Here is a 17,558-nt window from a genome sequence, read left to right as displayed (position 1 = left end):
CAAGCTCTTTCTTAAAGTTGAACTTACCTAGGTGGACTATCAAATTTGAAATCCTATTATATATTTACAATTATCCTATAATTTCAATGTTCCTAAACAGAAACGGATAGTAATTTTGTCCGGAACCGGGAGACAAGCCAGTTATAGCAGATTTTTAGATTAATTAAGTGTTAAACTGTAGAGTTAAGATCATGTTCCACGTAATAATTACACTCTTACAGCGTTACCTTAAAAGCAAATACCAAAAGAGTCAATGACTTGAGTGAATGAGGTGGTACTAGGAGTTTCAGCGGTTTGAAGAAATTGAGGTCATCACAAAATATGATTCCATGTTAATGAATCCTAGTCCCTCTTCTTTTCTACACAAATTGCGAATTTATTATGAAGATATCACTTAAAAGAGGCTGTATTCAGTATTCTGTATATATATTTTAAGGCAATATGTCGGCAGTTCAAGCTGGACTTCTTACTCGAATAAGCGCAACTATAAGACTTAAAGTTTGTCAGTAATTTTAGATGCAGAACATCGACCATAAGCAACCGTGTAGATCGTAACAGAGGAGCTAAAAGACGTGTATAAAATGTTTAAAGCAGCAAAGGGTAAGATAAGACATTGTAGCTGTAATTGTAATCCAGCTTCCACACTAGAACCTATACATGTTATTATCTAATTGCTAATCTCTTTGCTTGAAGTGTGACGTCGATCAGAACTCACGGGTTAGCAAATGGGCGGTAAAATATGACATGGCGGTAGTGAAAGTTCAAGTTTAACAAAGCTTCTAGTGAGGCAGCTACACCAATCAAAATAACCACGTCTGAATTTTGGTAATTTAAATATTTCTATACGGTTGTAAATCGTAATCAATATATAGTATTATCAATTTATTTGACTATTCACTACGGCGTCTATTTATCGAAAAGTCAAAGCTGAATGTACTTAACGTTTTGTATTCCTTTTATTATTACAATTGTAATAAATTACAATTTATCGAAGAATACATATTTTATATATATTACATACTTTAGACTTCTAATAGTTAACTAATTTGAACTCTGTATTTTATTTTATTTTTATTTTTTACCGAATACTCTGATCGGATTACAAAATTTTTACAAGGAATTAAGTATTGGAACTACATAAATGTATCCAGGAAATTACTTTTTGGGCAATTGTTTTACTTTAATCAACTGTGATTAAATTATTTATTTTTATATCAATTGTGAAATAGTGACATTGGCCAAAAGTTAGACTTTATCGGCATTACAAAAATAAAGTTGACAGTAATTTGAAAATTTAAAACAGTCGAACCGTTGCTCCGTTGCATTCTTTATAAAAATATTTTAAAATAATTAATTTAGTGATATTGATAGTGTAAAATAGAGATTTTAGTGTAAAACAATCATGGAGCAGAGGAGTTCTAATGAATCATCGAGGCGTGATATACCTTCATTTATAGAACCTCGCCCGCCCTTAATATCAAATCCATTTATGCGTCCAAGGCCTCAAAAAGGTACTAACTTATTGGAGCAATTCGAACAAGACTCTGAATGTGAAGAACCGGAGTTGGTTCAGGTGTACTTGAGGCTGAAACCTTGTAACATCCCTAGTAATCTGTACGAAGTAAAATCCGACCGATGTTTAATAACATCTTTAGATACTGCTACAATAGGACACGGTAGGCGGACACAACACAATGTTTCAAAAATGTACACCTTCTCACATATTTTTGGACCGGAGGCAGACCAAAAAGTAAGCTAATGATTTTACTTTATTATTATTTATATTAATCAATTGAAATATAAAATTACCTGCTTAAGTTATCAAGAGCGTTTAAATATTATCTTTATCTTTATCCTTATCCTGAATTAGTAAAAAACTTTTTTTTTTTCAAATTAAATGTTGACCCGTTGATGAAACCATTGCTTTGAAATAATGGCATGGAATATGTTTTTATTGAATGAAAAATGAAATAAAAAAAGTTGTATGTGGTTCTGAAATTAGAAATATTTTTCCTTGTCATCTAATAAGATAAAAAAAAATAATCAGTGTTTTCAAACTTTTTTTATGCCATGCTCTGTCTTAGCCTTTCTAATAACTTACACCACCATTTTAACATAAATAATTTTTATATTTAAGCAAAAGGTATCAAGGCCATTTTCTAATTGCCATGGTGTGGGGCATGGGTCCTTTATTTGGAAATCTTGATTTATTCTCAGTTTAGCATATGTTTAGACCACGTAATAGTGGAGTTTGATTGTAATTTCCATTAAATTAGGCTATTGTGAGCATTTTTCTAATGACACACAAATAAGCAGAATCAATGATCTGAAGTGGATAGTCTTATTACAAAATAATAATAAATATATAAAAATTTCAAGGACTATGAGCTTGATATTTCGAGATTAATATCTTATAACTAATTTTTCTTATACTTCATATATGTCTAATATTTTTATTATGCCAATGAATCTAATTTTAAGTAAGAAGCAAATATGTATTTTTGTCTTAGTTATACACAAGAAACTTAAAACTTTGATTGATTTCATTTCATTAAACAAAGGTCAAGGGGTCTTTTAGATCTCCTTATGCAATGAATGTGTTAAAGTTCTGATTCTTATATGATATTAACTTGTTTTTTTTTTTTATTTTGATGACATATATGTGACTTAGCATGTTTTAATTCACTAAATTGGGTTTTTCCTTTCTATTATTTTTTTTTATATTTTTGCCGTAAGTCCCACTTTTAAGCCTATGTGCCAAATCAATAGTAACATGCTATAGAAGGGTACAAACTATGGATTACAATTTCAATATCACATATTCAAGTTTTTAGCTGATTGCACCTTTGTTTTGAATAATTTAATGTTGTGTTTCTCAATATAGGGTCCACACCCAAAAAGGAGGCAATTTGATTTTTAAAGTGCAGAAATTCAAAAGTGGTTTTAACATGTGTTGTTTAACACTTTTGCTTTAATATAAAAATTAAGTATGTTACATAGGAGGGTATGAAAAGGCTAGGTGGGTATTGTATTGTTTTTGAAGATGTTAATGCTGTTAGCCCTGAGGCTTTTACAGCTTCATCGGTTCTGAATTCACCGAGCGGAAAGGTCCGTGAACTAGATTGGCTAAGTTGGACATAACATAAAAAAGGCTTTGAAATACTGATTTAATGCAACTGAATGAATTATTATAAAATTTGAATATTTTATTAAAGTGTGGAAAACTTTATGTTCTGTATGTATTTAAATAAACAGATTATATACATTATAAATATATATTATAAATATCAATTTCAGGAGTTATTTGAAAGAATAGTCAAAGACAATCTAAAAAAGTTGCCAGATGGTCACAGTTTCACGCTACTGACATATGGAGCATCTGGATCAGGGAAGACATTCACACTGATGGGCACAGTGGCATCTCCAGGCTTGGTGCCAAGATCCCTAGAGTATGTGTTCAGGGTTGTCGATGCTGCACAGAATCCGGTTTACAAACCTGCTGATAACGGAGCAGAGAAGCTTAGCTATAGCGCCCAGGAACATGAGTTACAGGTATTATAGGTTTTTATTTTAGTCAAATGCCACCGGACAAAGATGCTGTTTGTCTGTTGGCATTAAATTCCACACAGGTTACAGGTGGAACATTGTTAAAGATGCTTTTAACAAAACTAAGTAATGGGTTCCTTTAAAGAAATGCAATACTATGTTACAAAGGCTGTCTCAATGGGAGTATGCTTTGGTTGATCTTTAAAGATGTTTTGCTTTCTGTTCACCATCATATCAGCCTATAGAAGCCCACTACAAGACTTAGGCCTTCCCTAAAGATCGCAGCAATGTCTAGTCTTGTATTTGTGACCTTAACTATAATAGTTCACCAAGTGGCAGGGCTACCCACGCCACGTCTACCATAACGTTGTCATTACTCTTGCCAAGCAATGTGGAACTGCCACTTCAGACAAATTTTTTGAGCTATATTGGTGGTCTTAGATCTTTTGTGTATCTCATTTCTGATTTGATTTCGTAGTGAAACATTCTATTGTTGGTTTATAGTTATAATAATGGTATCTAAAATGTTGTAACTCAATATGTAGACACTTCTTTACATTTGTTATATGTCTCAAAGAACCTATTTTTTTTTTCAGATTTTTTAATTATGTTATCATAAGCTAAGATTTTGTAAAATTACGGAGGAATATTTTTTTGAATATTTTTCATTATTGCTTTGCTCTTCGTTTCAACAGTTCATCAAACAGATTCGACAAATGTCAGCGCCGTTGAGAGATAAATATCGACGCATGAGTGTACGCCTCCGCAGTGACCTTGCCGCCAGCAACTTGGACCTCACGAACAGAACCAAGTATTATGTCTGGGTAAGAGTTGTTTCACTAGATATTCAGCCAGCAACATTCGAGAACGAAAAATAAATCAAAAATTATTTTGAATTCGTTTTTCTTAATGCGTTCAATGTTTAAATACTATTTTAACATGATGGCGCTAAAATTACATTATTTTGTTAATTTTCAATGGAGGATGCTTAAATAAGATAATAAAAAATAATGTGTGAAAATATCAGTTGAAATCAGTTTCGCGTCACACATTACTTTCAGTGTGTATTGAGTAGTTAAAAATGATGTTTATAAAACATTAATATTCCTAGAGATAATTACGACGTGCCAAATCAAATGCCGAGCCCTACCCAAAGATGGACTTAAATATTGACCTGCATCTAGCAGCTTCCCGCCACCAGAAAATGTCGTTGGTCCACTAGGTGGAACCACGCCAGCCAAATTTATAATACATATACTAACATATAAAAAAATGTTAAAGTATATGCATAATAGAAAGTTTTAGATTAAATATTAATTATTGTTTTTATGTAATAAGTTTATTTTAACTCTGTGGCTCAATGCACAAATCCATTGATCGCATAGTCCTGAGACTGAGACATTAATGCCATTCAATAACCAACTGATCTCATCATAAACGAGGCCAAATCATATCAGGGCATGCCAATCCACTATCATACTAGATAGAAGGGTTGCATGAGTTTCTTCCTCCACCTCTACGGTTAACGTTTTCTGAAGAGGAAGAAGTGTTATTAGTCAAGCAATAGTAACCGACCAAGCCAAGGGTATTATCAAAGAGTGCCAGCCAGAGCGGAGGTCCCCAGGCTATTTAAAGGAGGCAACTTAGTTGGAGGTAGCCCTGTAGGATGCTACCCCACACTGGAGTAGTATATGAACAACTATCTCCTCTGGCATATCTTGCACAGAGGACTATCCGTAACATCTGAAGCAGTGATTTCCAAAGTGGTCTACATCGACCCCTAGGGGTCTATGACAACCTGCAAGGGGTCTATGTCAGCGAAAAAAAATTTGGGGGTCCATGAAATGAAAATGGGGGTCCACGATAGTGGATCTCAACACATACACTGATAGTACCTATTTACTTACATCATACTATCTTATAATATCAAAACATTTACATTATTTATAAAAGTACCTATGAAGTAAAAAAAATATTATATATGTTTATATAATTGTGTAAGTTGTAGGATGTTGGTATTCGCTTTGTGGTCGCAATACATTTTGAACATACACTAAACTTCACTACAGTTAGAAATTTACAGGAAATCAATATCAGATAAGTAGGGGGTCTACCCAACACGGGAAAACATGGCAAGGGGTCTAGGACACAAAAAAGTTTGGGGAACTCTGATGAAAATATTTTTACTTTAGTAATAATAGTTTTGTTAAATATTTTTACAAAACTAGTATATGGTAACCTTGACAGCCGTGATATGCTAATTCAATTTGACTTTGTTGTACCTCATTCCAACAGCCATCCATATATGGCCAGTACTCTCGGTTTAAAATAAATGGATAATTTTAATATTAAAATACCTCGAATTTAGAATCAAAGAATACTATTCTTCTCTATTTTAATCTTTAAGCATGCAGCATTTATTTCTAGATAAAAAAAACACCTGGTTCGTTCTAGCAGAGTTTTAGATATACAACAGCTTATAGTAAACATTGCCTTTAGCATGTTGACACTCCTCGTGGCTTGTCTACTGGTGAGATAATATTGATAAATAAAAAGTATATATATTGTTAATTATTGCAGGTATCATTTGTTGAAATATATAACGAAGGAATCTACGACTTGCTGTCCACGAGTGATAGGAGTGCTGCGTCCAAACTGGTGATCCGTGAAGACTATAGCGGCAATGTCTATGTCAAGGTATTTTGTATATATATATGTATTATATTCCTGTTTTTGAACAGTTTTGTAGTTGTTACACTAGAACCCTGACAGAATGCCATGAGTAAAGTCGTTTAATTTTGAACAACAGTCTTGTTGGGTCTTCAATAATGCCTTCGCAAAAGATAATAGCGTTGACATTTGCTGTAAAAACAAACAGCGTGCCATTACATACGCCGCGCGACTGTAAAACCTTCTAGATAACTGTGTATATATATATATATAAATATATATATATACAGACATAAATGTACATATATATATGTATATATACATATATATCTATTTATATACATATATACAAATTAAATAATAAATATTGGAATCAATAAAAATTAAAAATAATTGAAGTAACTCAGCTTAACTATGTCTGTTGAATAATTAGGCCATTGTAAATTGGAAAGCGGCGTTTACATTAACCAGCTGGAGTAAGCCTTTGAGAAACCTGCCAGCTTTTGTCTATTGTTATTTACATTGCAAATATACTGTACAGTGTATGTAATTTTTTTATTATAAATAGTGAGGAGCACCAGATTTCATGACATTATTTGAAATTTGAAGTACAGTAGTATGAGGAAGTATTCCTGTAGTTTTGACAATTTGTGGCCAAGTCTTCTGAGTAGACCACCATTCCGAGCTGGTCTCTTATGGACTGACTATACAATTTTTGATATATATATATATATATAGTAGTGTTCCCTATATTTACAATAATATAGATAGCATAAAAATAAACAGTAACTATTATACTTTTAACATGAGGAAAAATAAGCTAGTAACACCAAATAATGTCCTTTTGGGACAAGGATCATGCTACTGTAAGTAAATTCCTCAAGCAAATTTTTAAAGAAGTTTAATCAATAAGGCATTTTATTTAAAACTACATACGATAGAAACATGCCTGGGGAAATTTTATGTAAATAAGAAATAATAAGATATAGAGTTTGTATGGTCTAATAATAAGAATAAATATACATTAATATACGAATTTTATGTCAAAGTAAATCCTGAAAATTGTTTTTTAAACTATGCTGTTCGTGTTGCAGGGCGCCACGCAAGTGTTTGTGCGAACGGGTGAAGAGGCGTACGACGTGATGGTGGCCGGGAAACGCAACCTGCAGGTGGCTGCCACCGGTGTCAACTTGCACTCCTCCAGATCTCACTGTATCTTCACCATCACCATGCTCACTGAGAATGGTAAGGTTTAGTTTTAGCCGATGGACTCCCATTGCATGGCATAGGCCTCCATCAAAGTTCGCCCACGATGACCGGTCCTGCGTGCTATGCGATCACTCCACCTAGCGGGAAGCCTGTCTACCAGCTCGTGGTCACCATTCTAGAGCCAATGCCACTTTAGACGAGCAATTCTTCGAGCTACGTCGGTGGTCTTGGTTAATCTGCAATTCTCCTCCTTTCTGGTTCAATTTCGCAGCGAATCTTATATTTATGAATATGGCAACGAGTAATAAATGTATGTGACAGTGATAGCAACCGTCAACGTTTAAAATAAAATTGATTATCTATGTTTTGAATTTATCTTATATGTTAGGGTAGTGTTTATACATTCGAAAATTAAGTTATTATATATATATATATATATATATATTGATATGGTGTCGGCAGACGGTGGCTGCCGCGTATCCAGCGTGCGCCTGTGCGACCTGGCCGGCTGCGAGCGAGCGCGACGCACGCGCAACGCGGGCGCTCGCCTGGCGGAGTCGCGGGCTATTAACTCCTCGCTGCACGTGCTGGAGCGCTGCCTGCGTACGCTGCGGCGGCGCCAGCGGGTCGCTCGAGACGCGCTCGTGCCATACCGGTATGCTCCCCTCTTATCTGCATCTCCACACATATGTGCACTTTCTCATCCGTCCACACCTCCACATACCCTGATAACTTTCCTGAGCACATCGTCCCGACCACCTACAACTACCCACATGTCTTCCCTTCTACACGTCCCTGATCACCTACACCTAACCTTCCATCTACACCTCTCCGAATACCCACATCTTGCCGACCACTTACAAGTCCCTGGCCACCTTAACCTTCCCGACCATCTACACCTACTCCATCACCTACACCTGCCTGACCACCTACACCTCAGCCAGCATTGAGCGAGAGGAAGTTATAAAATCATCATCATTTCAATTGTGTCACATCCACTGCTGAGTATAAGCCTCTCTTTAGAAATAGTCACCCGAATATCATTTCATTCTTCTAAACTGTTCTCCTCTCGTCATATTACGTTACACTTTCTCTAACAAAGATTTAACCACAAGCAATATCACAACAAGAAAACTTTACCTAATACTGATGGCATACGGGGACCTCTTGTAGGACCCCGTAAACTTTTTCACTTCAAAAAGCTTCATGAACGGACTATCAATCCAGTAAAATAATAGTATGTAGCGGCCGGAGCCAAGCTTCACTACCTTAACCCTTAATTAGGCGCATTAAGAAAATCACTCAATTAGGCGCATGGGGTCTTAAATGACCCCAAAAAAATATTGAGAAAAGAGTATCAAAAAGGAATAAAACTTAATGGATTTCTTTAGTAATTAATAAAGTACTTTAATATACTTTACTTTAAGAAACAAATATTTACTATGACATTAAAAATATTAAAAAAAAAAAACAAAAACAGTAAACCTCTCTTTAAACTAATTTTTTTGGCATAGCCAAGATCAACTTAAGAAATAAAGTTTATTCAGCCTCATCAGCGGAATCTTCTGTTCTGCATCCGACGCAGTAAATCCTTGAGTGTTGCTGACAAATAAATTTACGACTCTTGAAACATTTTGGTGGCACTTTTTTGTCGTCCTTTCTAGGACATGATGAACAGCGTCCGCGCTTAGCTGTCGATTGATGATAAACCGCCTTGTTAACATTATAAACTTCATGGAGCCGTCTTTTTGTTGTCGCTGGTACAGCACGTAGTTGTATGCGACGTTTTTGGTGATCCTCCACAAGTGTCACAGCTATTTTCTGTATGACAAATGCGTTGATGCCAGATATGTTTATACTCCAGGTAAATGTAAAATAATATTTTGTGCTCGGGTCCTTACTGCGTTCGATGGTGGTACTTTACACCATTTCACTTTCGGGCTATTTCTCTGAGTATGTCGAAATTAAAAATAATTATCTTCCGTTGACACAGGGATGTCTTGGATATGTTCAGACTCTTCAATTTCGCTTTCAGAATTATGAGCACTATCAATGACAGCATCGTTTAAAGTTTCGTCTTGCGAATCCGAACCTGCAACATCTTGCTCTTCATCAAGCACTTCATCCAGCCGTTGTAATACTTGTTTGTCGGTACGCATTTCAATTCAAAAAAAAGAAAAAGCTTTAAAAAAAAATCAAAAATACATAAAGAAATCATACCGTATCAAAATACACACATACAAAGATAAATAGTAAACAATATACTAATATAAACACAAAAAAATCACAAAAGTAAAACTTACCTTCGCCAAAAAATGTAACGTAACTGGGCGCATGGGGTCAGTTCTCTAAAGGACAGCGATGTGTGCGCAAGTGTTAATGTTCTGGATGCGACTAATTTGCGTACCCCGAGGGGAATGAGGAAGCTAGAAAGAGCGTTAGTACGCTCTGAAGACTGTAAGCCATTATTTTTTGAATTTCAAGCGGCCCTGACCCCATGCGCCTAATTAAGGGTTAAAAGAAGTTTTAGACTGGACGTTCACAGGGCTATAAGAATCCAGTCCAAAAAATCATAAATGATTTGTGACCTGTGTATGTGACAGCGAGTCAAAGCTGACGCGTCTCCTGGGAGCGGGGCTGTCTGGTGCTCGCGGTGAGGCAGTCAGCGTGGTGGTGACCCTCAACCCGGCACCGGACTGCGCGGACGAGACCAAGCATGTGCTGCAACTCGCTGCCGTCGCTCGAGATATACGTTAGTAACTCATTTACATAATAAAAGTAATTATAACTTAACCCATAATTAACACGTTGAACGCCATGGCGGACGCCATGTGTTCGACAGCATACTGTCCCCTGGGGCACACTATTAAATCGAAAATCGTCAAAAAATCGCCAAGGTGTATTTTTGCAAATATTGTTAGTAAAACTCATAAAAATAATGCGCGACTTGCGGAAACAGCGATTTACCCATTATTTTTCAGCGGGGCCGCGCGGGTCACATGCCTTGGTAAAAACAGTCGAAACACTGTCCGTTGGCTCCCTAGAGACTTCTGAAATGATCGAGGGCATGCGGACTAATGGTGTCCGACGCGGCCTCTTGGACCCAACACGATGGCATTCACATGGTGTCTGTCGCAGCCCACTGAACTAAACATGGTTTTTAATCTGGCGTTCAACGTGTTAATAATGCATAGGTCACAGAAGAACCAAGGTAAATGATGCAGCTCGAAGTATTGCTCGTATGAAGGGCGAAGAACTCCGTTCATCAGTCTCTGACGATGCAACCACAAGCCGGTAGACGCGGCGTGGGTAACCCAAGACCAACGACATTGCTAAGGTCCCGGAAAGTAGCTGAATGCAGACAGCGAAAAACCAGTTGTCAGCCACCAGATGATGTGATAACTGTTTCCAGAGGTTAACAACACGGTGTCAGAGTACTCATCGTTGGAGACCAGCTCACAGGACACGATTGTCTCCAGCAGCTCCGAGGTGCTGAAGCTTCGCGTGGAGAACGAACGCCTGCACTTTGAACTGCTGCAGTTAGTATCTATTTCAAATATACATTTGTAATGCCCCCTTCTTCCATCCAATTATAACATCCCCTTAGAACAGAGTCAAAAATAAAATAGAATAAAAAAATAGATGTCAATTATTAAGTCATGTTAAAAGTTTTAATGTTGAATAAATTACTTTTATCTTCATCTAAGTGAAAGTACTTAGGTTTTTATACAAACCTGTTATTGGGCCTCCTGTACATCCCAACCATATGTAAGCAGGGATCATTTTTACAGCAATGATTTTTTCTCATAATCTTTTATTTTTATTCTCATCTCTCATTTGTTTAATACTTATTATTTATTACTCTATATTATTGTTCTAATATTCTTTGCAAATGAATCTAGAAAAATCTAGTGATACTGAAATCAGGCTGTGTATGTTTCATATAATTTAAAAATCCCCCTTTCAGGTCTCAAGCGTGCTATAAAGAATTGTTGGCGTCCATGGAGATGAAGCAGGCGGAGACGGCCAACACCATGAAGGAGCTCGTGGACGAAGCCAAAGATATGACGCGCCAGTATTACGAAGCTCTTATGCAGTCACTCCGAGGAGAAGTGAGTCATGTCATCTTCTTTCTTCTTTTCAAATAATATATGAACCAACCTTCACCATGTCGGTCCACGTTGTTTGGGACCTTCCCACTTAAGAGTTTCTTTTCAGTCAATAGACGCCTGCTACAAAGTATAGATCTCATTCCAAAGATCCCCACGATGACAAGCCCAGCGCTGCCCTCCACACCAGTACAGCTTCGTTCTTTTCTGCATCACATAAGAGGCCCATTGCAAGGTATATGCCTCCCCCTAAGATATTTTTGGGGGTATATATCATAATCGTCACGATTAGAAGAGATCGCAGTATAGTATTATAGTACACAAAGGACACTGATGCCCATCCTTTGTTCTAGCCGCAATATATACAGTAGAAGAGTTCTTTAACTAAACTTCAAATTTGTTTCTCGATAATTCGGAGGCTCAATAGAACTCGAGCAGTGGTAGGCCAGCGATAGAGGAGTGAGTCTAGGAATCTTATATCCCTGGTCCGATTCCCTCGAAACAATCTTACATAATTCACACTTTGTATATTTATGTAAGATTGTTTCTCACAAACAAGTTTACAGTGTACTGCATACCATAATACCACACTGTGATCGCCAAACCGCCTGCGAAGCGTGGCGATTATGGTACATCCCTTCCATAGATATCTTAAGCGAGTGCCTATATCGCAACGACGATAACAAAAGGCAAATAGTAATTTAAATATTAATTTAATTGAAAGTTGTGTTAGAAAGAGTAGTTTAATGAGATGTATACTGAATTGTAGATGGAAGAAATGAAAGAAGAATACGAGGCGCGGCTGAGTCAGTTGGATGCGCAAGCGCAGCCACGCGGCGGCGGTACACCGATGCGCAATTTACAGCAGAAGGTATGTTGTATGTAAGCAATGTTCCCACTGTTGGGACATAAGGCTTCATATAAAGACTAATTGTCACCCGCCCCAGGAGAGGGGGACATTCCTGCAAAAATTCAAGTCTCTGTGCCATATTGTTACAGAGATATCGCGATGATATATATATATATATATATATACAACAATCCGAAAGTGGACTGGGCACGAGTTTAACCCTTTCGCTTCAAGAGTAAGATTTTTGGTAAAAAATGTTAACACGAACACGTAGATCTGTGTGTGTGTGTGTGAAGTGTAATAGAGATGAATAAGCATAATGAATACGAATTAGTGCCGTTTGATGTTTGATGTTCCAAAGACTAAGTCTGTCTTGTCTCATATACAAAAGATTAACTAAATGCAATTAAAAAAATAAAATAAGTATTAAGTTGTCAAGTAAATGAATAGAGTTCTTTTAAAGGTCCAATGTCTAATAAACGAATATACTTGTTTTCAGATATCGCAGCTGATAACAGAGAGGGCTATTCTTGAAGTGAGTATATCTATATGTTATCTATGCCCATCATAGACAGTTCATTTTAGCCCATAGATGCCCACTGGAAGATATAGGCCTCGACCAAAGATGTCTATGTGGAGATATACCATCATCGCCACACTTGACAGGTGGATTGGCGATCTCAGGTTACTATGGTATGCAAACTTGTGAAAAACTTGTGGAAAGCAATCCTATATATTATATTTAATGCACAGTAAGTGTCAATATAACACAGTATCCCGGAAATCTAACCCGCGGTCGTAAGTTTCTTGTAGTGAAGTAAAGTAATGATATTAGTGTGTTTCCAGGAGAAGCTGTCCGCAGAAATCCTGGCGCGCGTTCGTGCTAAAGAGGAACTCCAGCACCTTCGCGTCTGCATCGAGGAGAGAGATGGTATGTCTTAATTTTGAAAAACTGTCACTTGGCTACGTATAGTCGTAAATAATTGGCGCTCACCAAGCTCATTCACTTGTGGAAGGTCAACATTTGATAGAGATGGGCCGCCTATAATGCCGGCAAAAATGTCTGGTTTTTTTTCCTATTGTTAGATATGTATGATGCAATGTACTATATAAGGGTAGTTTCCCAAAGTTGGGTCCACGCCACACGAGCTTAACCCTTTCGTTTCGAGCAATTTAAATGACAAATTTAACATTCAAAGCAAAATATAAAATAATCAATTGTTTGCCTTACACAGAAAAATCGTACGAAGAGGCGCTTAAGTTAAAGGAAGATGGGGCGAGCGCAATAGACAGCGACGGTGACAGTGATGGTGATAATGATGGTGATAACGAAGATGATAACGATGATGACAGTGTGGACGACCCATGTAATGAGAGCCTCGAACCCACTTTCACAATGGAAGAACTAAATCGTTCAAGAATAACACGACAGAGTGTACCTCGCGTCAGTGCAGAGAAGAACAACCTTACAGCCGATTCCAATGATACGTTGAAAGATGAAAGCGACGAAAGTGTGGACAGGAGTGTCATAAACGTCTCCGGACGCGAGGAATGTACCTACTTCGTCAGAGTGTCACAGGATAGCGCGTCTGATGAAGTACAAGATGAGGATATCACTATAGATGATGTGATAAAGGAAGAAAGTATACATGAAGTGAAAACTGATGAGGAACCACCCGCAGTCATGTCTGACAGCTTAGTGAACAAGTTTCTCAAATCTGTGAAGTCGGACCCCGAGGAACACAATTCTAACAGCTCCTTAATGCAATTTGAGGAATTGGAAAAGGCGGCAAATACTGTTCCCTCACCTAAGAAATTATACAACACCCTCACAGACTTCAAATTGAAGGAGAATAAGAGATATTTCGACGATGATCTGGATGTAAATAAACCAGACGAGGTGAAGAAAATCTACTTTGACAACCTAGATGTTAAAGTCGAGACCAAAGAAAGTCTAGGATTGATTGAAAATAAAAATATAAAGTCTTTAATGAAAGATGATGTTCGCTCACCTTCAATTGTGAAAGACGAAAATGTAGAAGAATATGTTCCTAGTACAATGAAGAAGCTTTTCGAAAGCTTTACAAGACCAGATCCAGTGTCTATACAGAAGAATAAACTGTCTAAAATTAACAATAACTCCTTAGATATGTTTATAGATGAAGATAAGGAGAATGTAGATCTGGTAGTGAAAGAACAGTTAAATACCAAAAACAAAGACATTGAAACACTTGAGAAATCATTTGATAATATAATATTATCAAATAAAAATATTAATAATACAACAGATAAGCCTCAGTTGATTGAAGAGCCTTTTAAAATGCCCGAAGTGGTTTTAAAATTTGAAAAAAGCAACGCAACAGAAACAAGCATTAAGGTAGATGATACACTTGAAGCATTTGAAGCAATTTACAAAGACATTTCACAACCGAGTACTGAATTTGAAATGTTACTAACACAGGATACTAGTACATCCAATAATGAAACTTCGAAGAGAGAAACCTCTGAAACAAGATACAAATTAAGAAAAAACAAAACCGACAAGAGAACTGAATTGAAAACAAAAGATGGAGAAGAGATCCTATTAGAGACTCAAGCGAAATGCGAGAGTGTTTCTACAGTTAAGAGAAGCTTGCGGTTAAGAAGGCACAGAAACAATCCAGAGGGAGATGAACAAGAGATAAGATTAAAGCAGAAAGACATCGTCAACTTACAGCAGGAGTTCTCTGACGTTACTCTGGACTTGCCAGCGCCACGGAAAGAAGTAACAGATATCTCCTCGCCAGACAAGGAGGAGCAGGAAAATCTACCTCCCAACTACGAAATACAGAGCTGCCCCGCCAAGAGGTAATAAATTTTAAGCCAAATTTCTGAACTGACTGTACTGTGTTTTGCAAATTTAATTTAGTCCAAATAAACTCCCATAAGCACCCCACTAGATGGACTAACAACCATAGTTTATTTCGCGAGAAGTCATTGGATACCCTGGCGATCTTTGGGGGAGGAATACGCTTTGCAGTGGGCTTCATAGAAGTTCATCATGTCAGCTGAAAGAATATGAAGTTCTCTGAAGTTTTATAGTACGGCATTTGATTTGGCACGTGGGAATTATCTCTAGAAAAATGAAACTTTTATAGACCCTATCATTTTTAACTACACAATATACGTACTGTCAAAGAAATAAGGGAGGCGAACTTGAATCCAGCCAATATTTTCATTTTATAATATACTCCTAGTGATACAAAATGTGCCAAATCAATTGCCAGGTACTATAAATATTTATGTTACAGCTTCCCTTATTACTAATCTTAATTTACATAATGATCTGGTTCTAAATTTAATTAATTTCTCATAGTGTCACTCGAAGTCGAAGGAAATTATACACACCGCGCGCGGAGCCCCTCGAGGAGAGTTCCCCTCAGACCGGGGACAGCACCGAGCGTGTGCGAGTGCCTCGCCCCTCATATCATCGTCCCAGGGCACGCCGCAAGCTTTGAAGTACCCTCCATTCCGTTAAACACATTGTTCCACATGGCAATTGTTATATTCATATTTAAAGGTATTCCCGGTTTGTTTTCTAGCCTAAAACATGTCAAATCAACGTCCATTTATATTTATCTTTAAATAATACATCCATGTATTTTATTATAGTAATTAAATCATGATATTATTAATAATTAAGTGTACATATTTATTCTACTTTGTATTATATGAAAATAATTCGTTTTATATTAAAAAAAAATGATTCAATTTTGGTTATTGGGGTGTTTTCTTTAAAGTTTTATTGAATCGGCACACATGTATACAACATTACCTCTAGTCATAATCTAAGTAAAACATGCTAAATATGATCATCATTTCTGCCATAGGATGTTCACTGCTGAACATAGACTTCCACCATAGAATTCCATTGGAACCAGTTTGAAGCTACATCCAGCGTCTTCCAACAACCTGAATAAGGTGGACTGGATGTCATAGACTGCACTAGAAAGGACATTATCTCCAAGGCTCCAACAATTATCACTTCTCTGTGCTATGTGGTCTACTCTTCAACTTTACCTTGCCAATCAGCTTGGCTATATCGGTTCCTTTCGTGATACCAGAAGACCAAAGTTTAGTGTCTTAAGTCATCACTTGTAACACATCGTAGATCTTCATTTTTGGCAGAGAGATATTGGATGAAATGTTTCGTACAATAACTGTCCATGTATCGTCACCTCATTGTTTATTTAGTCGGAGTGGTAACATATTGCTTTGTGATATCATTATGCTGTAATGGTGATGGGCTTTAACCTTTTAAGTGCCATGAGGACCGCCGGCTATCACACGATACCCAACAATAGGTGCCGTGAGGGCCGCCGGCTACCTCACAATTTTTCATCTGTACATCTAAGGAACATTATTTTTTTCCGACCCTCCGGTAATTATTAGCTTCATTAGGCACCTAGCAACTGGATCACGGGATGGTATACGATTTGCAGCATGTTTTAGAAGCGGTTACCATGGGTGCCAATGAGACCGCGGGCGGCCTCACTTTTTATATATAATTTACATTAGAATATGTATTTAGAAACCTTTCTTTGTATTGAATTCACAATTTATTCATAATTCAAAGCTGGCTTTGAAAACCTATCGTGTTTTCTATGTTACAAAAACGTGACCCGCCGGCGACCTCATGGCACACCGAGTACTCTGTTGCCTTTAAGTGCCATGAAGGTCGCCGGCGGTCTCAATACATAATGATATACATAATGTGTTATATTCATTCATAGAATGTAAAGATCCCAAATTTTCACATAAGGAAAGCCTACACTTGATATTTCCATTTGGCACCTGGGGAAGTCATGGCCAAAACAGCTTGGCAGTTAGAAGGTTAAAGAGGTAAATGAATTGTTAATAATATGGTACATACTATCCAAAAATCAATGGTTTTCAGGAATTCTAAACTATATAAGAAAATTAAAAATGACAGTATATTAAAGTTATTATTTCCCTGCAGGCTACTGTCGAAAGTTATTAGCCTATCACAATTTCATAGAAAAAATAAACTAACATCACCTGTTTCAAAGTTGTCACTATGTGAGATTTATCGGAAATATTTCTTAAAGATTTTTGCTGAGAAGCTATGCATTAAAGTTTTTAAACTTCAAGAAAGGCTTTAACAATATGGATCA

At 36.9% G+C, this 17,558-nt stretch overlaps 1 protein-coding gene across 1 annotated transcript; it reads left to right on the top strand.

Annotated features, from left to right (window-relative positions):
- The first annotated feature begins 1,303 nt into the window (after positions 1 to 1,303).
- Positions 1,304 to 16,073, top strand: LOC137933720 (kinesin-like protein KIF20B). Its single transcript, XM_068777748.1, has 14 exons — positions 1,304 to 1,750; positions 3,298 to 3,552; positions 4,242 to 4,370; positions 6,127 to 6,243; positions 7,311 to 7,461; positions 7,888 to 8,080; positions 10,029 to 10,177; positions 10,838 to 10,964; positions 11,393 to 11,537; positions 12,304 to 12,405; positions 12,884 to 12,919; positions 13,231 to 13,315; positions 13,620 to 15,231; positions 15,740 to 16,073. The coding sequence occupies exons 1-14, from the start codon at positions 1,403 to 1,405 to the stop codon at positions 15,879 to 15,881; spliced, it is 3,591 nt and encodes a 1,196-aa protein (XP_068633849.1). The 5' UTR covers positions 1,304 to 1,402; the 3' UTR covers positions 15,882 to 16,073.
- The last annotated feature ends 1,485 nt before the right edge of the window (positions 16,074 to 17,558 follow it).

Source organism: Battus philenor, unplaced genomic scaffold (genome assembly GCF_028537555.1).
Source record: "Battus philenor isolate CCGP_79_NKW_IND1 unplaced genomic scaffold, ilBatPhil1.0.hap1 SCAF_14, whole genome shotgun sequence".
NCBI lineage: Eukaryota > Metazoa > Arthropoda > Insecta > Lepidoptera > Papilionidae > Battus > Battus philenor.
This window is presented reverse-complemented; position numbering and strand designations above follow the sequence as displayed.